Source organism: Zea mays, chromosome 7 (assembly GCF_902167145.1).
Source record: "Zea mays cultivar B73 chromosome 7, Zm-B73-REFERENCE-NAM-5.0, whole genome shotgun sequence".
In the NCBI taxonomy this organism is placed as follows: Eukaryota; Viridiplantae; Streptophyta; class Magnoliopsida; order Poales; family Poaceae; genus Zea; species Zea mays.
In genome coordinates this window covers 122,806,172-122,832,982 of record NC_050102.1, presented here as the reverse complement: position 1 = coordinate 122,832,982, position 26,811 = coordinate 122,806,172, and the positions used below count along the sequence as shown (strand labels likewise).

Genomic DNA, 26,811 nt, shown 5'->3' with positions numbered 1-26,811 from the left:
ATGTTGATGACATTCTAATCTTGGGGACGAGTCTTGATGTGATTAAAGAGACAAAAGACTTTCTATCTAATAATTTTGAAATGAAAGATTTGGGAGAAGCTGATGTTATTCTTAACATTAAGCTACTGAGAGAAGGCATTGGTGGGATCACACTTGTGCAATCCCATTATGTGGAAAAGGTTTTGAGTCGCTTTGGTTTTAGCGAATGTGAACCTGCTCCAACGCCTTATGATCCTAGTAAGCTATTAAAGAAAAATCGAAGGATAGCTAGGGATCAATTGAGATATTCCCAAATAATTGGTTCACTCATGTACTTAGCTAGCGCTACGAGACCTGACATCTCATTTGCTGTGAGCAAACTTAGTCGATTTGTTTCAAATCCGGGAGATGATCACTGGCGTGCTCTTGAGAGAGTTTTGCGCTATCTAAAGGGTACTATGAGTTTAGGCATCCATTATACCGGGTACCCAACAGTACTGGAGGGTTATTGTGATGCAAACTGGATATCTGATGCTGATGAGATATATGCCACAAGTGGATATGTGTTTTCACTTGGAGGTGGTGCTGTTTCATGGAAGTCTTGCAAGCAGACCATCTTAACGAGGTCGACTATGGAAGCAGAACTCACAGCATTAGATACCGCTTCAGTTGAGGCTGAGTGGCTTCGTGAACTCCTTATGGATTTACCGGTGGTTGAAAAACCTGTGCCGGCTATTTCCATGAACTGTGATAATCAGACTGTGATAATTAAGATAAACAGTTCTAAGGATAATATGAAGTCGACAAGGCACATAAAGAGGCGTTTGAAATCTGTCAGGAAATTGAGAAACTCCGGAGTAATAGCGTTGGATTATGTCCATACGTCTAAAAATCTGGCAGATCAATTTACTAAGGGGCTATCACGTAGTGTGATAGATAGTGCATCAAGTGAGATGGGCATGAGACCCACCTAAAGTTTATCATAGTGGTAACCTGTTCTATGTGATCGGAGATCCCGTGAATTAGAATGGTGAAACAAGCTAGTGGTAGACTGAGAGGAAAGACCCTTAATAAGGCTCATTTCAGATGCATATCTTTCCTTACTGTAAGGTAGGTTGGTGTTTACACCTTAATATGTTCCAAGTGGCTTTGTGAAGCAAAGATGTTGTCCTACAGAACATCTTTAGAGGAACATACCTATATGGGTTAACTGCTAGTCACAGTTTATGAGATCTGGGTGGTTTCTAGATACCCATGAAAGGCTATGGAGTTTGACTTATATGCTCCAACCAGAGGGAATGCGTTCAGCAATCTAGTACTGGTAAAGAGTTTAGATGAAACTCATTCCACGCAAAACTGCCAATTCAAGGCCTAGTCCATTGTGCAGTTGTGGTCAAGTGTAGTCTAAGTTCTAGGTGGATGTTCAACTTAACAGTCTCCATCGAAACACCAGTATATCAAACGTTTGAGGTGATGAGAGCTTTTTAGTGTGACTTAGCATTTGGTGGGGATTGTTGGATTAATGTGGGCTTGGCCCAAATTAATATTCAATAATAGTCAATGCTAATGGCCCACTTTAATGCTATGGTGTACTAATTATTTAGTACCATATTGGAAGTTCAAAAGACAAATCAATCAACTTAAATAGGTGGACTATTGGTGCATCTATTGAGAAGTTGAGAAAAGGATGAAGGACTGCCACACGCGCGCGCGCGCGCGCCGCCGCCGCCGCCGCCGGCCGGGCCGGGCCGTGGCTCGTGGCTCGTGGTAGATCGGACCTTGGTCCGAATATTCCTTTCAAACGGTTGCGCATTTTGCCTGGAGCGATGACCGTCATAATAACCGTCCGTTTCACGTCATTATGGCTAGTAACGGACGTCATAATAACCGTCCGTTTCACGTTATTATGGCTAGTAACGGACGTCGTTATGGCTAGTAACGGACGTCATTATGGCTAGTAACGGACGTCATTACTGTCGTCAGTTTCCAGTTCTAATGCGCGACCGTTTCTGTCCGTTGGTCTTCTCCCTCCTTCTGACCGCCTATAAGAATGGAGAGGGAGGGCTCTTCCAGGCACGCGAATTGCCTCACGCGAATTGCAAGCAACACATTCCCGTCCCACCTTCTGCGAGCACAGAGAGAGTGGGAGAGCAGGCCTCCGAAATCACCGACCGTAGAGATACACTTGCACGGGTGTGCGGGCGATCAGATTTTTGGGGAGCGTCTTCGCGACTGCTCGCGTGATCTGCTTCGTCTTCTTCCCGGCGACCGTTCGAGGGACTGCACTGCGTACACCTTCCTGCATCGACTTCGTACGGCTACATCGAACAAACACACGAGATGACTCGTGTGAATGGAGCCACTGATGCCTTGAGCATCGGTCCCTCCGCTGGGTACACTCTATTCTTCGTATTCGTGCATGTTTTATTGCTATTTACTGCTTATGCGAGTAGTTATACACACATGCACATACATGTCATCACATATATCGCACTGTTTTTCTGGATTAAATTAAAACTAAAAATGCCTAACTTTCTAACATATTATACATCGTCAGTGTGTGAAGTGAGCATCGCCAGCTGCAGCCTCTCTTCCTCGTCATCGGCCACACCAGCCGGCGAGCTCACAAGGAGCTCGCGCGGCACCAGCACGTCAGTCTGGCCCGCGGTGGGCACGAGACCGATGGCCCCCAGCGTGGCGAGCCTGAGCACGTTCCTGAGCAGCACGGCGAGCCAGAGGTGGCCGAAGTCGGTCCTGGTGACGCGCAGCGCGCGCAGCACCGCCGCGCCGCCGGCCTTGGCCGCCAGCATGCCGAGGCTGTCGATGCACATGAGCAGCGCGAAGAAGGTGCCCTCCATGCCCGGCGGGCACAGCTTGGTGCTCAGCACCATCATCGGCATCAGCCGGACGCGGGCCACCACGCGGGAGACGCACTCCTCCAGGGTCACGAACGCCGCGTCAGGGATGCCCAGCGCCAGGTTCCACCGGAGCACGAAGGTGAGGTCCAGAAGCCCCGACACGCCGTACAGGAGCTGCGCGTACAAGAGGATGCTCCGGAACGGGTAATCCTTGAGGCACTTGTGGTAGACGAGCACGCCCAGCATGGACGCCACCGCGCCGATGGCGTGGACCAGCCCGACGAATTCCTACATCCGTGCACGAGGTGGGGGGTGCAACAATGACTTCCATGCATCTGATGTAATTGTTATTCTAATGATAGTGATGCCCTAATAATGTTCTGTTTGCATTTTCGGAGTTTTTTTTCTTCTTCTACAAGAGTACTTGATTATAACCCAAACTCGTTTATACAGTAACTTATAACATTCCAAGCTAAAATAAGAAGAAATAAATAAAAACCCCTAGGATAATGTAGTTTACCAGTTCATCATAGGCATCTGGTAGGGACATTCAGGACAGTATTATTGAACAAGCAATATTGGTGGGATGGGACCACAAACTGCATCACAGATTCCCAGACTGAAGGAGGGCAGCTTTTATCTGGGTTTCTTTCAGTTAGATCTTGCTTTTGTTAGTTTCAGTTTATATGGGTGATTGGTGTTGTACCTAGACTTAAGATTAACATTGTTCTGATCTCTAAAAAAAGATTACTATTGCTCTGTTTAATGGTTCTACTGATTGGCAATGACATCAAGCAGGCAAGGAAACGAACTTTTTTACCTGTGAAAATCCAGGATTAGGTGGTGTCTTGTTAGTATACCAGTAGAATTGCCCCTCATGGGTGCTGATACTCAGAGCCAGCGAAAGGAACATGTAAAGAGATGGCCTCCACACTACTGGATACCTTATAGTCCGAACCATTCCTTTCACTGCCCCACCAACCTTGTTTAAAACCTGCATGTCATCAGAATATCAGTGAGGATTGAGGAATCAAGTTATTCTATATTCTTCATGTTTCTTTCATCAGTATGACGTTGTGTACATGGATTCTTGTCCCCACTCACCCATCCACACACATAAGCATCACCACTCTCTTCAGTTAACTCGCTAGGTTCACTTCTGGTTCAACAGAGAAACCATTAATTTATTTAAAGATTTACCGGAAGAATTTCAATTTCTGAAGCACCAAAGTTATTTTATTCTAAAATTTTGCTAGGATAGTATTCTGGAAGAATAATGTAGAAATCAGGATTCAGCTTGCACAAACCAAGCCGCATGAGATGGTCCCAGATAGAACATCATGTTTGATAAGATGAGGAGGTAATATGATCATAACTAAATGGTGAAAGATAGCCTGACCAACATACCTTCTCTTTAACATTATGTTGATGTGTTTTCAGCTCATATATGAAAAAACCAAGGAAAACCACTGTGGCAGGAGGTATAGCCATAACACCTAACGCACCCTACATTGAGTCAAAAGTCATTCAACATATAATTTCTCACTGAGCCAACAGACATGGATGAAACTCAGCAAAATAGAGCATTTAGACAGAAATTGACCTGTGCTCCAAGATGATGGACAAATAATCCACTTGTAGCATACCCAACAAGTGCACCTAGAGATGAGGAGAATGCACAAAGGCTCTGCATGTCTGGAGCCAGCGCCGGCTTATCAATACTATTCTTTGCGATTGAAGCATCTATTGTTACATCAGCAATGGCGACTGCTGTTGAGATTCCCATCAAGCAAAGTACAGCAGAACTCATTGGCAATCCAATAGTTACTGCAACGATAGCAGCTGAAACCGTTCCAAGTATTCCTACCATCATGAAAAGTAAACAAGGATTTATCAGTGAAGCCTACAGTTGCTATGTGCCAGTACGGAACCTTGCCGGTTCCCATAAAAAATGTCTACATTTGCTATAACTATTGATCTACTCTGACAAATTATAACTCCTACAGTCCATGTGTTTGGTTAAAATAAACCAAATATGCAGTTATAAACCAGTAATCTACTAACTATCTTTGAAGCCATAATAAAGCAACAATATTAACAATCATCTTTGCATTTGTCTCCTATTTTCACCATAGAATCATGCAACTAGAAGAAAATGTAAAAATAGCTAACTCCAATTAATTCATTATGGCATCATGTGTTACAGTTGTTGGAATATAATATAAGTGAATTGTCTACCTCCTCCTATCAGCTTAAGCTTTTAGGTTGAATTTATTAGTGCATGCAACTTAATATGGTATCAAAGTCAGAGATCAGTTTGAATCCTAATTAGCGTAATTAAAATAAAATAATTGTTCCTCGCTCCTATTCCATGTTTAATATCCAAGAGAAGCTCGACGTGAGGTGAGGGGGAGTGTTGGAATGTAATATAAGTGAATTGCTCACCAGGTTGAATTAGTTGGTGCATGCAACTGGGACAAAATTCGCCCTAAAAAAGGGGAAACTCAAAAGCCAAGAGTTTAGGCATGTAGCTAAGATGTTTCTGTTGCATACACTACAATTAATTGCAGTATAATAACAACTTACCACCCAAATAAGTTAAATGAGATAAAAAAAATACACAGATGGAAAGAGGGGTCTACTACACACAACTAAATACTAGATTGGAAAACGTGAAAACTGTTCTGAAAATGTTAAACTAGCTGAAAGTGACATGTACTTTTAGTAATGTTACCCCAAAAGGAGGCAAACACTACCTCACTCACAATTTTTCACCGACTAAGATCAAACACTCAACAAACAGGGCACGCACTGCCAAAGATTCAAACCTACTCCACAATGGTATGTCACAGTCGAGACACTCCCATCCACATTTACAAAATCCCTTTCAGATTCACAAAGACCACAGCCAGCAATGGTTAAACTGAATTAGACCCATATTTTTTTTCAGCTATCACCACAGCAATGGTCAAGCCATTATCTATCAACAGCATAAACAATTGTAACCAATTAACATATCCAAATCCAAAAGGGCCTTAACAGTAAGCATTGGCAAATCCTTGTGGTGAAAATTAAATCTCTTTGTACGCAGGCATATAACTGAGATTAACACCTAGTGCATAACAACGGCAACAGATAAGAAAGATGGCTTTGAAGATGATTCGTTTGAAAAAAAAATGCCTTGACGATTGATTTTCGGCCGGCCGGCTGACCTGAGAAGAGGAAGTACGGGCGGCGGCGGTACCCGCAGATGGGAAAGACGTCGGTCATGATCCCCCAGAGCGGTTTGAGCACCCATGGAATGAAGAAGAAGACGGAGAGGAACTGCACAGTGGCTGGTTGCACCCGCTGCACGTCCTTCCAGTAGTAGTCCGACGCCACTCGGAAGAAGGAGCCGGCGAAGCCCTGGCTGAGGCCGTACACCAGCACCACCCCAGCCACGAACGTCGCTCCCAGCTCCCGGCACAGCATCCGCATCCACCGCACTGGCTCCAGCACGGCCGCCGCCCAGTCGCGCTCACCACCGCTTGGCCGCACCCCCGACCTCGGGTCCTGGCCGACGAGGCTATCCGCGTCCATGGCGGCGTCATCTTCCAGCATGGTTCTTGCCTTCTTGGATTCTTTGCCTAAGCTCCCTTCCCTTGTTGATGGTTTCTTGCTACGCGAGTTCTCGAGCAATGCGTGTGCTCAGGTGAAAATGGGGTTGGATTTAAGAATTTGAAGCGAGCTTGAAATCTGTAATTAGTTTATTGGAGCTCGTGGGGGATCGAGATGGAATGGACTGGGGAAGACTTGAGCTTGTGAAGTTGAAGTTGAGGGCTGACCTGCTGACCCATCAGAAGGCGTTCACAAATTGATGAAAACCAACAAATGTAGCGAGACCGATTTCTAGCCAATATTTTTGACCAAGGGTAATTCACCATATAGCAATTCCACTACTGAATCTAAGATCTATTATACAATCGTTTGGTTTATGCAGTAGATCTAGATACACACAAATGCAGTTTGATTCAAATTGCTTAGTTTAGGCGTGAGATATGCTTCAGGTCTGTCTCTTTTTCCTTTCTTCTTGATCCGTGTAGGCGTGACCATAGAGAGGGGGGCTATCCGGGGCTGACGGAGCATTGCGAGGTGGCCAACACAGTCATGGAGAGAGAGAGAGAAGTCATGGAGAGAGAGAGGGAGCGGTCCGGTTGGTGCGAGAGGGGTTGACCGACCGGATGGAGCACTTGTTCTAGGACACGAGGGGCTCTAAGGGCTTACCATTATGTGCTACGAACATAAAGGCCATATGGGCTTACCCATTATGTTCCTAAGGCACAAGGGGCCTTGAGAGCTTATCTCGTTATGTGCCCCGAGACGTGATAGGCCATAGGGGCTTGTACCGTTAGATGCCTTGAGATGCGAGGAGCCACATGAGCTTATCCCATTATGTATCCTGTGGTGTGTGTATGTCCCCAAGGGACTTTTTTCAAGTGCCCTTTAGGCATATGGAGTCCTAGAGGCTAGATTAGTAATTGCCACAGGGTACAGGGGGCTAGGGCTTTGTTCTCTATGCTACACCATATGATATAATGAGCTAAGTTAGGAATATATATGTATGGTTTGTAGCTAGTTTAGTAGTCTTTTGCCCCTCAAGATTAAGGGACCCCTGGCCATAAAGTCTTATTGTGGTTAGCCTTCTACCATGGGTCCTAAGATCAGTCCCCTCTATGAGGATCATTGAGCACATCTTGGTAGTAGCTAGGGATATGCCCTTCCTCGGGTGCTGACAAAGGTCCTTAGGCCCACCACAAGAGTGATTTTTCTAGGTGGTGGGACCAGACCTCTCGATGCATCATGGATTGGTTTCTAAAGAGCATAGATACTAGGGCAACGTCGAATATGACTACACCTCAATTTAATCTATCGCTTGGTCTTCTCATCTATGACCTATGAGACACTATTAGAGCAGTTGTCGCATGGTGTGCGCTCTAGCTTGGAAGTTGAAGCATCAAAGTCGAGTGCATGTGGCACCAGTTTTCCTTTAACAGAACTTGAAGGTCCCTCAGTCTACCACACTAATGCTTATATTGATGAAAACATAACTGAAAGGGAAATAGGGTTAGCCTTTTTCCCACAATTAATTTTGGTGGTTGAATGCCCAACACAAACAAATGGACTAACTAGTTTGCTCTAGAATACATGTTCTATAGGTGCAAAAAGGTTCAACACAAACCAATAAATATACAAGTTAGGGATCAAATTCAAAGGAGCCAAGGAACTTGAGTGTGCTATGGACTGGCGCACCGGACTGTCCGGTGTGCCACCGGACAGTGTCCGGTGCACCATGTCCATACAAAGATGAACCAGACACTCTCGGGTTTCAACAGGCGCACTCCACTATAATTCACCAGACTGTCCATTGCACCAGTGGAGCAACGGCTAACTCGCGCAACGGTCGACTCTGCAAAGGCTACAGTGCGTGAACAGTGCACGGAAGAAGTCAGAGGCGCACCGGACAGTGAACAGGACATATCCGGTGTGGCACCAGACTGTCCGGTGCCACAAGGAGACAACGGTGTCAACGGTCGACTGCTCCCAAACCCTAACGGTTGGGTGACGTGGTGGCGCACTAGACATCCTACAGTGCATGTCCGGTGGTGCACCGGACTGTCCGGTGCGCCCATCGACAGCAGCCATCCCCAACGGTCATTTGGTGGTTGAGGGCTATAAATACCCCCCAACCACCACCACACCAAGCACCCAAGCATTCTGAACATTGCATTCAATACAAGGGCAATAGACTTCACTCCAAGACACAATCAAAGCGATCGATCCACTCAAAGTCCCCAAATCAACTCTAGTGCATTAGGACTTGTGAGAGGGTCTCTTGTGTTCCTTTGTTGCTCTTGTTTGCTTGGCTTGGCCTTCTTTTCTTTTCAATTCTTACTCTCAAATGCTTTGTAAGCAAGGCAAGAGACACCAATTGTGTGGTGGTCCTTGCGGGTTCTAAGTGACCCGTGAGATTAAGGAAGAAGGCTCACTCGGTCTAAGTGATCGTTTGAGAGAGGGAAAGGGTTGAAATAGACCCGGTCTTTGTGACCTCCTCAACGAGGACTAGGTTCTTTGGAACCGAACCTCGGTAAAACAAATCATCGTGTTCATCCGTCTGATTCACTCTTGATTTGTTTTCCCCCCTCTCTCCTAGACTTGATTTAAGTTCTAACGCTAACCCCGACTTGTAGTGTGTTTAAAGTTATAAATTTCAGATTACGCCTATTCACCCCCCCTCTAGGCGACTTTCAATTGGTATCAAAGCCCGGTGCTTCATTAGAGTCTAACAACTCGAAGTGATGTTGGGAGAACACGCCAAGAGGGAGATCGTGACCGGTGACAAGCCCGCAAGCTCGGGGAGAACACTCTCAAGGGAGTCCGGCCACAAACATAAGGAGGAATCCTCTTCCTCCAACAAGACGCATCGGAAAGGCGACAAGAAGAAGAAGATGAAGAAGGTGGTCAACTACGAGACCGACTCTTCGTCGCCATCCACGTTTTCAAGCTCCGACTCGTCCGTCGCTTCTAAGCACCATGAGCGCAAGAAGTATAGTAAGATGCCCCTACGTTATCCCCATATTTCTAAGCGCGCTCCATTACTTTTTGTTCTCTTAGGCAAGCCACCATATTTTGATGGTGAAGATTATTGTATGTGGAGTGATAAATTGAGGCATCCCCTAACCTCACTCCACGCAAGCATTTGAGATATTGTTGAATTTGGAGCGCAGGTACCTAAGGTGGGGGACGAGGGTTACGACTCGAACGAGGTCGCCCAAATTAGGCACTTTAACTCCCAAGCCACAACTATACTCCTCGCCTCGTGTCGAGAGTAGTATAATAAGGTGCAAGGGTTAAAGAGTGCCAAAGAAATTTGAGACGTCCTCAAAAGGGCGCACGAAGGGGACGAGGTGACCAAGATCACCAAGCGTGAAACGATCGAGGGAGAACTCGGTCGATTCGTCCTCAACAAGGGAGAAGAGCCACAAGCAATGTACAACCGGCTCAAGACCTTGGTGAACCAAGTGCGCAACCTTGGGAGCACCAAGTGGGATGACCATGAAATGGTCAAGGTTATTCTTAGATCACTTGTTTTTCGTAATCCCACTCAAGTGCAACTAATCCATGGAGATCCTAGATATAAACAGATGCCTCCCGAGGAAGTTAATGGCAAGTTTGTGAGCTTTGAACTTATGATCAAAGACTCCAAACATATTGTCAACATAGAGCAAGGTGCCACCTTGAGAGCACCTAGAGGGGGGGTGAATAGGTGATCATGTAAAAATCAAAAACTAATAGCCACAAAACTTGATATGAAAGTTAGAACAGTTAAGTAGCTTGAAGTTAGTTCTTGTGAACACAGATAATCAAATAGAAAGCACACAAGAGACACGCGATTTTTATCCCGTGGTTCGACCAAGTAGTACTTGCCTACTTCCACGTTGTGGCGTCCCAATGGACGAGGGTTGCACTCAACCCCTTTCAAGTGATCCAATGATCAACTTGAATACCACGACTTTTCTTCCTTATCTCTTTTTCCCGTTTGCGAGGAATCTCCACAAGTTGGAGCCTCTCGCCCTTACAACAGAGATCACAATGAAAGCACAAGAGTAAGGTTGGGGAGCAACACACACAAATCCACAGCACACACACGCACACAAGCCAAGACTTGAGCTCAAAATGAAGCACAAAGAGTTCACAACTAGAACGGAGCTCAAATCACTAACACAATCGATCAAGTGCGCGGAGACGGAGTGTGGGAGACTTAGAATGCTTAGTGAATGCTTGGGTGTCTCCTCCATGCGCCTAGGGGTCCCTTTTATAGCCCTAAGGCAGCTAGGAGCCGTTGGAGGCCAACAAGGAAGGCCAAAGTTGCCTTCTGTCGGGTGGTGCACCGGACAGTCCGGTGCACCACCGGACGATCACTATAGACGGTCCGGTGCGGATCTCCTTCCTATTTTGGCGCAGATGACTGTTGCAGCGCTGAGTCAGTTGGCGCACCGGACACTGTCCGGTGCACACCGGACAGTCTGGTGCCCCCTGCCGACCGTTGGTGCGGGCCACGCGTCGCCCACGGATTGCGCGGCCGACCGTTGCGCTGGCGGCCGTTGGCTCACCGGACAGTCCAGTGCACCACCGGACAGTCCGGTGAATTATAGCCGTACGCCGCCAAATTCTCTCGAGAGCGGCCTGTTCACCGGAGTCCAGCCTGGCGCACCGGACACTGTCCGGTGCACCACCGGACAGTCCGGTGCACCACCGGACAGTCCGGTGTGCCAGACCAAGCTGGACTTTTGCTGTACTCAGCCAAGTCTTTTGCATTTCTTTCTTTTCCTGTTTCTAGCACTTAGACACAATATGTTAGTACTCAAAACAATGTACTAAGTCTAGAAACGTACCTTGTCACATGATTTGCACTTTTTGCTTGTTTGGCACATAACAACTCAAATATTATGTGTTGGCACTTAATCACCAAAACATTATAGAAATGGCCCAAAGGCACATTTCCCTTTCAATCTCCCCCTTTTTGGTGATTTATGCCAACAAATCAAAAAACAACAAAAATAAGTGCAACATCGATGCAAATGAGGACCAAATTGTTTTTGACTCTAATTTGGCATATTTGGATCATTCTTTGCCACCGTTTGGTTTGTTTTTGCAAATCAAATTCATTTTCCTATCTCTAAGTCAAACTCACTTGTTTGGGCACAAAGAGAGATTTTCCAATGGAAAGATTTATCAAGTGCCAAAAACTCCTCCTTTTTTCCCATAATCATAAATTCTCCCCCACAGGAGACCAATTTTTGCAATAAGAGTATTTTGGACAAATCAAAATTCTAACTCTACTATTTTCAAAATTCTCAAGTGGTAGCTGATCCATTTGCTTTGGCCTTAATTTCTCCCCCTTTGGCATCAAGCACAAAAATAGGATCATTTTTGGCCCTTTAACCCCATTGCCTCACCAAAAATGTCAAATAAGAGCAAAAAGGCAATAAGAGCATAAGAATGAACTTGGAGGTGAGTACACTAATACCGGAGTGCAGTGGAAGTCTTTGCATGGTCCAAGTTCACCTTTTCCCTTTCAATGCGACTACATCAAGTACACTTAAACACAAAGGTTAGTCTCAAAGGGTCAAGTTGTAGCACATCTCCCCCTAAATATGTGCATCACTCACACATGGACTTGTGAGGTCCGGGGATCCTTTGCACAACTTGAGCACCATAAATAAGCAACAAATAGCATAAATGTATAAGTAACATGATCAAAGGCATAAAACACATGTATGCTATAGATCAATCCAAGTTACGCGAATCTAAGACATTTAGCTCACTACGCAGCCTGCAAAAGGTTTTTTCATCTAATGGCTTGGTAAAGATATCGGCTAGCTGGTTCTCGGTGCTAATATGGAACACCTCCATATCTCCCTTTTGCTGGTGGTCTCTCAAAAAGTGATGCCGGATGTCTATGTGCTTAGTGCGGTTGTGTTCAACAGGATTATCTGCCATGCGGATTGCACTCTCATTGTCACATAGGAGTGGGACTTTGCTCAAATTGTAGCCAAAGTCCCAGAGGGTTTGCCTCATCCAAAGTAGTTGCGCACAACACTGTCCTGCGGCAACATACTCGGCCTCAACGGTGGATAGGGCAACGGAGGTTTGTTTCTTTGAACTCCAAGACACTAGGGACCTTCCTAGGAATTGGCACGTCCCTGATGTACTCTTCCTATCAACCTTGCATCCAGCATAATCGGAGTCTGAATATCCAATTAAGTCAAAGGTAGACCTCTTTGGATACCAGATCCCGAAGCAAGGCGTAGAAACTAAATATCTAAGAATCCACTTAACGGCCACAAGGTGACATTCCCTTGGGTCGGATTGAAATCTAGCACACATGCATACGTTAAGCATAATATCCGGTCTACTAGCACATAAATAAAGTAATGACCCTATCATAGACCGGTATGCCTTTTGATCAACGGACTTACCTCCTTTGTTGAGGTCAACATGTCCATCGGTTCCCATAGGTGTCTTTGCGGGCTTGGCGTCCTTCATCCCAAACCGCTTGAGAAGATCTTGAGTGTACTTCGTTTGGGAGATGAAGGTGTTGTCCTTGAGTTTCTTCACTTGGAACCCAAGGAAGTAGTTCAACTCGCCCATCATTGACATCTCGAACTTTTGAGTCATCACCCTACTAAACTCCTCACAAGACTTTATGTTAGTAGAACCAAATATTATGTCATCGACATAAATTTGGCACGCAAAAAGATCACCGTCACAAGTCTTAGTGAAAAGAGTGGGATCGGCTTTCCTAACCTTGAAGGAATTAGCAATTAAGAAATCTCTAAGGCATTCATACCATGCTCTTGGGGCTTGCTTAAGTCCATAGAGCGCCTTAGAGAGCTTACACACATGGTCGGGGTACCTATCATCCTCAAAGCCAGGGGGTTGTTCCATGTACACCTCCTCCTTTATTGGCCCGTTTAGGAAAGTGCTCTTCACATCCATTTGAAATAACCTGAAAGAGTAGTGAGCGGCATAGGCTAATAATATTCTAATAGACTCTAGCCTAGCCACAGGAGCAAAAGTCTCCTCAAAATCCAAACCTGCGACTTGGGCATAACCTTTTGCCACAAGTCGAGCCTTGTTTCTTGTCACCACTCCATGCTCGTCTTGCTTGTTGCAGAACACCCACTTGGTTCCCACAATATTTTGCTTTGGACATGGCACCAGGCTCCAAACTTCATTCCTCTTGAAGTTGTTGAGCTCTTCCTGCATGGCCAACACCCAGTCCGGATCTTGCAAGGCCTCTTCTACCCTGAAAGGCTCAATAGAAGAGACAAACGAGTAATGTTCACAAAAATTAGCTAATCTTTAGCGAGTAGTTACTCCCTTGCTTATGTCACCCAGAATCTGGTCAAAGGGGTGATTCCTTTGAATCGTCGCTCGGACTTGAGTTGGAGGGGCCAGTGGTGCTTCTTCCTCCATAACTTGTTCTTCTTGTGCTCCCCCTTAATCATGCACCTCTTCTTGAGGGACCTGTTCATCATCTTGAGTTGGGGGATGCACCATCGTTGAGGAAGAAGGTTGATCTTGCTCTCGTTGTTCCTGTGGTCACACATATCCAATCGCCATGGTGCGTATTGCGGCCGTCGGAACATCATCTTCATCTATGTCATCAAGATCAACTTGCTCTCTTGGAGAGCCATTAGTCTCAGCAAATACAACGTCGCTAGAGACTTCAACCAAACCCGATGATTTGTTGAAGACTCTATACGCCTTTGTATTTGAGTCATACCCTAGTAAAAACCCTTCTACAGCTTTGGGAGCAAATTTGGAATGTCTACCTTTCTTCACCAAAATGTAGCATTTGCTCCCAAATACACGGAAGTAAGAAACATTGGGTTTGTTACCAGTAAGGAGTTCGTAGGAGGTATTCTTGAGGAGGCGATGCAGATAGAGCCGGTTTATGGCATGGCAAGCTGTGTTCATAGCTTCCAACCAAAACCGCTCGGGCATCTTGAACTCTCCAAGCATCGTCCTCGCCATGTCGATAAGCGTCATGTTCTTCCTCTCTACCACACCGTTTTGATGTGGTGTGTAGGGAGAGGAGAACTCATGCTTGACACCTTCCTCCTCAAGATACTCCTCAACTTGTAAGTTCTTGAACTCGGACCCGTTGTCGCTCCTTATCTTCTTCACCTTGAGCTCAAATTCGTTTTGAGCCCTCCTTAGAAAGCGCTTTAGGGTCCCTTGGGTTTCTGATTTATCCTGCAAAAAGAACACCCAAGTGAAGCGGGAAAAGTCATCTACAATTACAAGACCATACTTACTTCCCCCGATGCTAAGGTAGGCGACGGGTTCGAAGAGGTCCATGTGAAGAAGCTCCAGTGGTCTTGATGTTGTCATCACATTCTTGCTGTGATGAGTGCTTCCCACCCGTTTCCCTGCCTGACAAGCTGCACAAGGTATGTCTTTCTCGAAGCAGACATTGGTTAGTCCTAACACATGTTCTCCCTTTAGAAGTTTATGAAGGTTCTTCATCCCAACATGTGCTAGACAGCGATGCCACAGCCAGCCCATGCTAGTCTTAGCTATTAAGCATGCATCTAGATCGGCCTCCTCTTTCGAAAAATCAACAAAGTAGAGTTTGCCATCTAATACACCCTTAAACGCTAATGGACCATCACTCCTTCTAAAGACAAAAACATCTATATTTGTAAATAGACAATTATAACCCATGTTACATAATTGAATTACAGACAATAAGTTGTACCCGAGCGATTCAACTAAGAACACATTGGAGATATAATGCTCGGATGTAATGGATATCTTTCCCAATCCTTTAACCTTGCCTTGGTTCCCATCTCCAAAGATGATCGAATCCTGGGAATCCTTGTTTTTGACGTAGGAGGTGAACATCTTCTTCTCCCCCGTCATGTGGTTTTTGCATCCACTGTCGATAATCCAGCTTGAGCCCCCGGATGCATAAACCTGCAAGGTAATTTACACTTGGGTTTTAGGTACCCAACTCTTGTTGGGTCCTACAAGGTTAGTCACAATAGCCTTTGGAACCCAAATACAAGTTTTATCTCCCTTGCATTTGGATCCCAACTTCCTAGCAATTACTTTTTCATTCTTACAAACAATTGAAAAAGAAGTGTTGCAAGCATGGTAAATAGTAGAAGGTTCATTACATACTCTCCTAGGCACATGATGCACAACATGATTTCTCCTAGGCTTACTTCTACCATGCACAAAAGTAGAGCTAGAAGCAAACATGGCATGTGAATTAAACGCATCATAACTACTATTATAATGAGCATTGCTAGAAAATTTTCTATCATAAATGTAAGCATGACATTTTTGGGATCTACTAGCCATAGGAGCCTTCCCTTTATCCTTGTTGAGAACGGGAGCCTTATGGCTTGTTATGTTCTTGGCTTCCCTCTGAAAGCCAAGCCCATCCTTAATTGAGGGGTGTTTACCAACGGTGTAGGCATCCCTAGCAAATTTTAATTGATCAAAATTAATTTTGCAAGTCTTAAGTTGAGCATTAAGACTTGCCACCTCATCATTTAATTTAGCAATGGACGCAAGATGTTCATCACAAGCATCAATATCAAAATCCTTGCATCTATTGCAAATTACAACATGTTCTACACATGAACTAGATTCATTAGCTACCTCTAGCTTAGCATTTAAATCATCATTCAAAATCTTTAACCTAGAGATAAATTCATGGCAAGTAGATAATTCAGAAGATAGCATCTCATTTCTCTTAGTTTCTAAAGCAAGAGATTTTTGCACACTAACAAAATTATCATGCTCTTCATACAAAATATCCTCTGGCTTTTTTAAAAGTCTATCCTTTTCATTTAAAGCATCAATTAGTTCATTAATCTTTTCTACTTTAGCTCTATCTAATCCTTTGAACAAGCTAGAGTAATCTACTTCATCATCACTAGAATCCTCATCACTAGAAGTAGAGTACTTGGGGGAATCTCGAACACTCACCTTCTTTTCCTTGGCCATGAGGCAGGTGTGGCGTTCGTTGGGGAAGAGCGAAGATTTGTTGAAGGCCGAGGCTGCCAGTCCTTCATCTTTGGAGTTGGATGAAGAGCAGTCTGAATCCCATTCTTTACCAAGATGCGCCTCGCCCTTCGCCTTCTTGTAGACCTTCTTCTTCTCCCTCTTCCCGTGCTTTTCTTGTTCTTGGTCATCATCATTATCGGGGCATTGTGCTATGAAATGACCAGTCTTACCGCATTTGAAGCAGGAGCGCTTTTCCCTTGCTTTGTTCTTGTTGGGGTACTCCTTGCGTCCTTTCAATGCGGTCTTGAAGCGCTTGATGATAAGCGTCATCTCATCTTCATTGAGGCTCGCGGCCTCCACTTGTGCCACCTTGCTTGGTAGCTTCTCCCTGTTGCTGGTTGCTTTGAGGGCAATGGTTTGAGGCTCGTGGACGGGTAGTGGACCATTTAGAGCATCGTCCACATATCGAGCCTCCTTCACCATCATGCGCCCACTCACAAACTTCCCAAGAATCTCCTCGGGTGTCATCTTGGTGTACCTAGGATTCTCACGAATAAGGTTGACAAGATGGGGGTCAATTACCGTAAATGACCTTAGCATTAGTCGAACAACGTCGTGGTCCGTCCATCTTATGCTTCCATAGCTTCTAATTTTGTTGACCAGGGTCTTGAGCCTGTTGTATGTTTGTGTTGGCTCCTCTCCCCTGATCATCGCGAACCTTCCCAGCTCGCCCTCAACCAACTCCATCTTGGTGATCATGGTGGCGTCGTTTCCCTCATGTGATATCTTGAGGGTATCCCAAATTTGCTTGGCGTTGTCCAAGCCACTCACCTTGTTGTATTCATCCCTGCACAAAGATGCTAGCAAAACAGTGGTAGCTTGTGCATTCTTATGAATTTGCTCATTAATAAACACAGGGTTATCGGTACTATCGAAATGCATTCCATTTTCAACTATCTCCCAAATACTAGGATGGAGAGAAAATAAGTGACTACGCATTTTGTGACTCCAAAAAGAGTAGTCCTCTCCATCAAAGTGTGGAGGTTTACCAAGAGGAATTGAAAGCAAATGAGGATTGGAATTGAAAGGAATACGGGAATAATCAAATGAATAATTTTGATTAACCATTTTCTTCTTTGAAGAGGAGTCATTGTCGTCGTCGTGTGGTGAAGAAGATGAGGCATCACTGTCGTAGTAGATGATCTTCTTGATGCGCCTCTTCTTCTTTCCATCTCTTTTCTTATGACTCGAGCCTGAGTCGGTTGGCTTGTCGTCTCTAGGCTCGTTGAGGAAGGACTCCTTTTCCTTGTCGTTGACCACCATCCCCTTTCCCTTAGGATCCATCTCTTCGGGCGATTAGTCCCTTACGTGAAGAGAACAACTCTGATACCAATTGATAGCACCTAGAGGGGGGGGTGAATAGGTGATCTTGTAAAAATCAAAAACTAATAGCCACAAAACTTGATTATGAAAGTTAGAACGGTTAAGTAGCTTGAAGTTAGTTCTTGTGAACACAGATAATCAAATAGAAAGCACACAAGAGACACTCGATTTTTATCCCATGGTTCGGCCAAGTAGTACTTGCCTACTTCCACGTTGTGGCGTCCCAATGGACGAGGGTTGCACTCAACCCCTTTCAAGTGATCCAATGATCAACTTGAATACCACGACTTTTCTTCCTTATCTCTTTCTCCCGTTTGCGAGGAATCTCCACAAGTTGGAGTCTCTTGCCCTTACAATAGAGATCACAATGGAAGCACAAGAGTAAGGTTGGGGAGCAACACACACAAATCCGCAGTACACACGCGCACATAAGCCAAGACTTGAGCTCAAAATGAAGCACAAAGAGTTCACAACTAGAACGGAGCTCAAATCACTAACACAATCGATCAAGTGCATGGAGACGGAGTGTGGGAGACTTAGAATGCTTAATGAATGCTTGGGTGTCTCCACCATGCGCCTAGGGGTCCCTTTTATAGCCCTAAGGCAGCTAGGAGCCGTTGGAGGCCAACAAGGAAGGCCAAAGTTGCCTTCTGTCGGGTGGTGCACCGGACAGTCCGGTGCACCACCGGACGGTCACTGTAGACGGTCCGGTGCGGATCTCCTTCCTATTTTGGCGCAGATGACCGTTGCAGCGCCGAGTCAGTTGGCGCACCAGACAGTCCGGTGCCCCCTGCCGACCGTCGCCCGCGGATTGCGCGACCGACCGTTGCGCTGGCGACTGTTGGCTCACCGGACAGTCCGGTGCACCACCGAACAGTCTAGTGAATTATAGCCGTACGCTGCTAAATTCTCCCAAGAGCGGCCTGTTCACCGGAGTCCAGCCTGGCGCATCGGGCACTATCCGGTGCACACCCGACACTGTCCGGTGCACCACCGGACAATCCGGTGTGCCAGACCGAGCTGGACTTTTGCTGTACTCAGCCAAGTCTTTTGCATTTCTTTCTTTTCCTATTTCTAGCACTTAGACACAATATGTTAGTACTCAAAATAATGTACTAAGTCTAGAAACGTACCTTGTCACATGATTTGCACTTTTTGCTTGTTTGGCACATAACAACTCAAAGATTATGTGTTGGCACTTAATCACCAAAACATTATAGAAATGGCCCAAAGGCACATTTCCCTTTCACACCTCCACACCCGAGGTGCAACCCGTCGCATTCAAGGCGACAGAAGAAGAGAAGAGGGAGTCTACACCAAGTAGGCTTCCAATCGATGCCTACAAGCTCGACAATGAGGAAATGGCGCTCATCATCAAGAGCTTCCGCCAAATCCTCAGGCAAAGGAGGGGGAAAGACTACAAACCCCGCTCCAAGAGGGTGTGCCACAAATGTTTCATGGCCAAGGACGGCAAAAAGAAGAAGGTACAATCTAGAACCACCCCAAGTATACAACATCTAGTGATGGGGGTAGTTCTAGTGAAGACGAAGATGATTTACTTACTCTTTTTGCTAACCTCAACATGGAACAAAAAGAAAAATTGAATGAATTGATAGGAGCCATTCATGAGAATGATGAACTTTTGGATAGCCAAGAGGAATTCCTTATTAAAGAAAATAAAAAAAACATGTTAAAGTGAAAAATGCTTATGTTTAGGAAGTAGAGAAATGTGAAAACCTGACTAAAGAGCTTAGCATTTCCCATGATTCAATTACTAGTCTTAGAAATGAAAATGCTAGTTTAAATACTAAGATTGATAAATTGAATGAATCAATTTCTAGCCTTAGGACTGAAAATACTAGTTTAATTTCTAAGGTTAGAGAGTTAAATGTTTGCAATGATTCTATTTCCTGTCTTAGAAATGAGAATGCCATATTACATACTAAGATAGATGAATTAAATGTTTGCAAACCCTCTACATCTACTGTCGAGCATGTTTCCATTTGCACTTGATGTAGAGATATTAATGTCGAAGCTATCAATGATCACCTTGCTCTTATTAAACAACAAAATGATCATATAGCTCAATTAACTGCTAAAATTAATGAGCATGAAATTGAAAATGAAAAATTTAAATTTGCTAGAAGCATGCTCTATAGTGGGAGACGCTCTGGCATTAAGGATGGCATTGGTTTCCAACAGGGAAGCAATGTCAAGCTTAATGCCCCTAAAAGATTGTCTAATTTTGTAAAGGGCAAGGCACCCATGATTCAGGATAATGAAGGTTATATTTTATATCCTGCTAATTATCCTAAGCACAAAATTAGGAAAATTTATGCTAAGAAATCTCATTCTGTTTCTCACCATGCTTTTTTGTATAAGAATGAGGCATCTAGCTCTAGGCACTCCACTCATGTTAAATTGCCTAGAAAGAAAATTCATGCTGCATCAAATGAGCATAACATTTCATTTGAGACTTTTGATGCATCTTATGTTTTAACTAACAAATCAGGCAAAATAGTTGCCAAATATGTTGGGGGCAAACACAAGAGTTCAAAGACTTGTGTTTGGGTACCCAAGGTGCTTGTTTCTAACGTGAAAGGACCCAAGACTGTTTGGGTACCTAAGAACAAGGCATAAATTGTTTTGCAGGTTTATGCATCCGGGGGTTCAAGTTGGATAATTGATAGCGGGTGCACAAACCACATGACTGGGGAGAAAAGAATGTTCTCCTCCTATGAGAAAAACGAAGATTCCCATCGAGCTATTACATTCGGGGATGGAAATCAAGGTTTGGTCAAATGACTTGGTAAAATTGCTATATCACATAACCATTCTATTTTCAATGTTTTTCTTGTAGATTCTTTAGATTACAATTTGCTTTTTGTTTCTCAATTATGCAAAATGGGCTACAACTGTTTTTTACAGATATTGGTGTTACTGTCTTTAGAAGAAGTGACGATTCAATAGCATTCAAGGGAGTGTTAGAGGGTCAGCTATATTTAGTTGATTTTAATGAGAACACAACTAAACTCAACACTTATTTAATTGCTAAGACTAATATGGGTTGGCTATGGCATCGCCGACTAGCCCATGTTGGAATGAAGAATCTTCACAAGCTTAAAGGGAGAACACATTTTGGGACTAACAAATGTTTATTTTGAGGAAGACATGGTTTGTAGCGCATGTCAAGCAGGAAAGCAAGTTGGCACTCACCATCCACACAAGAACATCATGACGACTGATAGGCCGCTCGAGCTACTCCACATGGATTTATTCGGCCCGATAGCTTACATAAGCATCGTCGGGAGTAAGTACTGTCTAGTTATTGTGGATAATTATTCTCGCTTCACTTGGGTATTCTTTTTGCAGGAAAAATCTCAAACCCAAGAGACCTTAAAAGGATTCTTAAGATGGGCTCAAAATGAGTTCGGATTGAGAATTAAGAAGATAAGAAGCGATAATGGGACGGAGTTCAAGAACTCACAAATCGAAGGCTTTCTTGAGGATGAGGGCATCAAGCATGAGTTCTCTTCTCCCTACACACCTCAACAAAATGGTGTAGTGGAGAGGAAGAATTGAACTCTACTGGATATGGCAAGGACCATGCTTGATGAGTATAAGACTCCGGACCGGTTTTGGGCCAAGGCGATTAACATTGCCTGCTACTCCATCAACCGGCTCTACCTTCACTGAATCCTCAAGAAGACATCATATAAACTCCTCACTGGTAAAAAGCCCAATGTTTCATATTTTAGAGTCTTTGGTAGCAAATGTTTTATTCTTGTTAAAAGAGGTAGAAAATATAAATTTGCTCCCAAGGTTGTAGAAGGCTTTTTACTAGGATATGACTCAAACACAAGGGCATATAGAGTCTTCAACAAATCCACTGGATTAGTTGAGGTTTCTTGTGACATTGTGTTTGATGAGACTAATGGCTCCCAAGTGGAGCAAGTTGACCTTGATGAATTAGATGATGAAGAGGCTCCATGCGTCGCGCTAAGGAACATGTCCATTGGGGATGTGTGTCCTAAGGAATCCGAAGAGCTTACACAAGCATAAGATCAACCGTCATCTTCCAACCAAGCATCTCCACCAACTCAAGATGAGGATCAGGCTCAAGATGATGAAAATGAAGATCAAGAGGATGAGCCACCTCAAGAGGAGGACAATGATCAAGGGGGAGATGAAGAAAATGAAGACAAGGAAGATGATCAAGAAATTCAGGGTCAAAGACCACCACACCCAAGAGTCCACCAAGCAATTCAACGAGATCACCCCGTCAACTCCATCCTCGGTGACATTCGTAAGCGGGTAACCACTAGATCTCGAGTTGCACATTTCTGTGAACATTACTCTTTTGTGTCCTCTATTGAGCCATACAGGGTGGAGGATGCACTAAGAGATTCGTATTGGGTGCTGGCTATGCAAGAGGAGCTCAACAACTCCACGAGGAATGAGGTATGGCATTTAGTTCCACGTCCTAACCAAAATGTTGTAGGTACCAAGTGGGTATTCCGCAACAAGCAAGATGAACATGGTGTGGTGACAAGGAACAAAGCCCGACTTATGGCCAAAGGTTATTCACAAGTCGAAGGTTTGGATTTTGATGAAATTTATGCACTCGTAGCTAGGCTTGAGTCAATTCGTATATTACTTGCCTATGCTACTTACCATGGCTTTAAGCTCTATCAAATGGACATGAAAAGTGCCTTCCTCAATGGACCTATCAAGGAAGAGGTCTATGTTGAGCAACCTCCCGGCTTTAAAGACAGTGAGTACCCTAACCATGTGTATAAACTCTCAAAGGCGCTTTATTGGCTCAAGCAAGCCCCAAGAGCATGGTATGAATGCCTGCGAGATTTCCTTATTACTAATGGCTTCAAAGTTGGAAAAGCCGATCCTACACTCTTTACTAAAACTATTGCAAAAAGATTTGTTTGTATGCCAAATTTATGTTGATGATATCATATTTGGGTCTACTAACAAATCTACTTGTGAATAATTTAGTAGGATCATGATACAAAAATTCGAGATGTCTATGATGGGGGAGTTAAAGATTTCCTAGGATTTCAAGTCAAGCAACTCCAAGACGGCACCTTCATCAGCCAAACAAAGTACATTCAAGACATACTTAACAAGTTTGGAATGAAGGATGCCAAGCCCATCAAGACACCCATGGGAACAAATGGGCATCTCGACCTCAACACGAGAGGTAAATCCGTAGATCAAAAGGTATACCGGTCGATGATAGAATCTTTACTCTATTCATGTGCATCTCGACCGGATATTATGCTTTCTGTATGCATGTGTGCAAGGTTCCAAGCCGATCCTAAGTAAGTTCACTTTAGGGCCGTGAAGAGAATCATGAGGTATTTAGTTTACACTCCTAAGTTTGGGCTTTGGTACCCCAAGGGATCCACCTTTGATTTAATAGGTTATTCCGATGCCGAATGGGCAGGGTGTAAAATTGATAGGAAGAGCACATCAGGGACTTCTCAGTTTCTGGGGAGATACCTGGTGTCTTGGGCTTCAAAGAAACAAAACTCAGTAGCTCTTTCCACCGCCGAAGCCGAGTATATTGTCGCAGGCCATTGCTGTGTGCAATTACTTTGGATGAGGCAAACCCTCAGGGACTATGGCTACAAATTGAGCAAAGTCCCTCTCCTATGTGACAATGAAAGTGCAATCCGCATGGCAGATAATCTCGTTGAACACAGCCGCACTAAGCACATAGACATTCGGTATCACTTTCTGAGAGATCACCAACAAAGGGGGATATTGAAATAGCTTATGTAAACACCAAGAATCAATTGATCGATATCTTTACCAAGCCATTAGATGAGAAAACCTTTAGCAAACTTAGGAATGAGCTAAATATTCTTGATTCTCGGAATTTTGATTAAAACATTGCACACATAACTCATTTATATACTTTTGATCATATATCTTTCACTTGGTACAAATGCATATCTCTTATTAGTTATGTACCAATGCTATGACTAATGTGTTTTCAAGTATATTTCTATACTAAGTCGTAGATTTAAAGGAAAATGGAGTCTTCGGCGAAGACAAGGCTTCCACTCCACTCTAACGGTATCATTTACCCTTCGCCGTCACTCCACATCACTCTCAATTGGTATAATCTTCACTCCTATTTACTTGTACCAATGGGGAGAAAGTAAACATGGCTCTCAACATCTCCGTTTTTGGCAATTCATGCAAAAGGGGGAGAAAATATTAAGCCCAAAGCAAAAGGACCGCACCACCAATTTCAAAACTTTTCGAAATGAAGATTTATTTGATTTTCACAAATGTTTGTTTTTCAATTGGTATCACAAATGAAGCTTTAATTGATATTTTTCATTGGTATTTATGTCATGACAATATATCAACTGATATCCTTATCTTGAGAAAGGAAAATCTCAATTGGTAGTATGTTAAACTTCAATTGGTATCTTGTGATGACAATCTTTTCAACTGGTATATTTAAAGGTAGAATTTCAAAATTGGTATCTATTAAAACCCTCTTGAAAGCTAAGAGGAGAATTGCATTCAGGGGGAGTTTTGTTTAGTCAAATGAAAAGCATTTGAAACAGGGGGAGAAATTTCAAACCTTGAAAATGCTTCTTGCAATCTTAGTTATATGTCTTTGACTATTTGCAAAAGACTTTGAAAAGTTTTCCCAAAAAGATTTGCAAAAACAAAACAAGTGGTGCAAATGTGGTCCAAAATTTTAAATAGAAGAAAGCAATCCATTCATATCTAGTGAAATTATAAATTAGTTTAATTCCAAGTAACCTATGCACTCACCTTATGCAAACTAGTTCATTTCTGCACTTTATATATTTGTTTTAGTTTGTGTTGGCATCAATCACCAAAAAGGGGGAGATTGAAAGGGAAATAGGGTTAACCTTTTTTCCACAATTAATTTTGGTGGTTGAATGTCCAACACAAACAAATGGACTAACTAGTTTGCTCTAGAATACATGTTCTACAGGTGCAAAAAGGTTCAACACAAACCAATAAATATACAAGTTAGGTATCAAATTCAAAGGAGCCAAGGAACTTGAGTGTGCTGTGGACTGGCACACCGGACTATCTGGTGTGTCACCGGATAGTGTCTGGTGCACCATGTTCATACAAAGATGAACCAGCCACTCTCGGGTTTCAACAGGCGCACTCCGCTATAATTCACTGGATGTCGGGTGCACCAGCGGAGCAACGGCTAACTCATGCAACGATCGACTCTGCAAAGGTACAGTGCGTGAACAGTGCGCAACAGAAGTCAGAGCAGAAGTCAGAGGCACACCGGACAGTGAACAGGACCTGTCCGGTGTGGCACCAGACTATCCGGTGCCACAAGAAGACAACAACGTCAACTGCTCCCGAACCGTAATGGTTGGGTGACGTGGCGGCGCACCGGACAGCCTACATTGCCTGTCCAGTGGCGCACCGGACTGTCCGGTGCGCCCATCGACAACAGCCATCCCCAACGGCCATTTGGTGGTTGAGAGCTATAAATACCTCCCAACCACCACCACACCAAGCACCCAAGCATTCTGAACATTGCATTCAATACAAGAGCAATAGACTTCACTCCAAGACACAATCAAAGCGATCGATCCACTCAAAGTCCCCAAATCAACTCTAGTGCATTAGGACTTGTGAGAGGGTCTCTTGTGTTCCTTTGTTGCTCTTGTTTGCTTGGCTTGGCCTTCTTTTCTTTTCAATTCTTACTCTCAAGTGCTTTGTAAGCAAGGCAAGAGACACCAATTGTGTGGTGGTCCTTGCGGGGTCTAAGTGACTCGTGAGATTAAGGAATAAGGCTCACTCGGTCTAAGTGGTCGTTTGAGAGAGGGAAAGGGTTGAAATAGACCTGGTCTTTGTGACCTCCTCAACGAGGACTAGGTTCTTTGAAACCAAACCTCGGTAAAACAAATCATAGTGTTTATCCGCCTGATTCACTCTAGATTTGTTTTCCCCCCTCTCTCTTGGACATGATTTAAGTTCTAACGCTAATCCCGGCTTGTAGTGTGTTTAAAGTTGTAAATTTCAGATTACGCCTATTCACCCCCCTCTAGGCGACTTTCAATAACACTATTGTCGGGGACCATAATTAGGGGTACCCCCAAGACTCCTAAACTCGACTGATAACCACCATCAGCACAAAGCTACAAAGGCCTGATGGGCGCAATACAGGTCAAAGCTCCGCCCACTCAAGGGACACGATCTCGCCTAGCCCGATGTAACACTCCAAAATCGTATTGTGGGTGACGTAAGGAAAAAAAATATTCTAAATCTCTAAATAAATATGCTTTATAATACAATAAAGATCTTTTAACGAGTAAACATTCCTTTCATAATATATTTAGAAATCATATCAAAGAAAAGATTTAAGTAAAAGTATATTTCAGGTCATAACATATTTTCTCTTAAATTAAGAGTAGTAATGAATATGAAAATGTGTATGATCTTCCAGTTTTGTTACACATAAAAAAACAATATTCTCTTAAAATAATATGTGCATTACATATTTGAAAACATTTGGACTAAATAACGAATAGAATAATAGATCAAAAAATTAAAACATTGCATGCTGAAATCTTTGTTTGCTGCATTTTGAATTTGAAAGATTGAACTTGAGTCTAATTTGAAGTTGAAAATTTAAACAGAAAAAATGTTGCCCAGGTCGACTTTTCCCCAAACGCCCACTAGCCTTTCCAAATACCGTAGCCACATCCCTTCTTTTTATTTTATTTTATTATTTCATCTTGCCGCATATATGTCATACTAACATCAAGCAAGCAAAAAAACGAGTCGATCATTTCCTGCTTGTCGCTTTGATGTGATAACGATGCCAGCCATGAACGTTGCTCGGGCGTTCACCTGGTCGCTGCCCTAGGCCCCACCATGCCAGCCCTTCCTTTCGCGCATAGCCACATGCGTGTGGGACCCGCTGGTCGGGTGCGTCTTCCCCATCTCGCACGAAAGTCACGCAGGCTCGGCTGAATGTGTTGCTGCC

The 26,811-nt window shown here is 43.9% G+C and overlaps 1 protein-coding gene across 1 annotated transcript; it reads right to left on the bottom strand.

The window, feature by feature from the left end:
• Positions 1–2,385: 2,385 nt before the first annotated feature.
• LOC103632780 (probable folate-biopterin transporter 6) lies at positions 2,386–7,023 on the bottom strand. Its single transcript, XM_020541386.3, has 5 exons — positions 6,050–7,023; positions 4,441–4,700; positions 4,245–4,343; positions 3,658–3,831; positions 2,386–3,125 (listed from the first exon to the last, which is right to left on the bottom strand). The coding sequence occupies exons 1-5, from the start codon at positions 6,435–6,437 to the stop codon at positions 2,523–2,525; spliced, it is 1,524 nt and encodes a 507-aa protein (XP_020396975.1). The 5' UTR covers positions 6,438–7,023; the 3' UTR covers positions 2,386–2,522.
• Positions 7,024–26,811: the final 19,788 nt, after the last annotated feature.

Bases quoted from the DNA above. Each gene is read 5' to 3' on its own strand.
- LOC103632780 (XM_020541386.3), bottom strand. From the start codon at position 6,437: ATGCTGGAAGATGACGCCGCCATGGACGCGGATAGCCTCGTCGGCCAG. The intron at 4,344-4,440 runs GTCAATTTCTGT...GACTCAATGTAG, and splicing joins TCCATCATCTTGGAGCACAG to GGTGCGTTAGGTGTTATGGC. The intron at 3,832-4,244 runs GTATGTTGGTCA...GATGACATGCAG, and splicing joins AACATAATGTTAAAGAGAAG to GTTTTAAACAAGGTTGGTGG.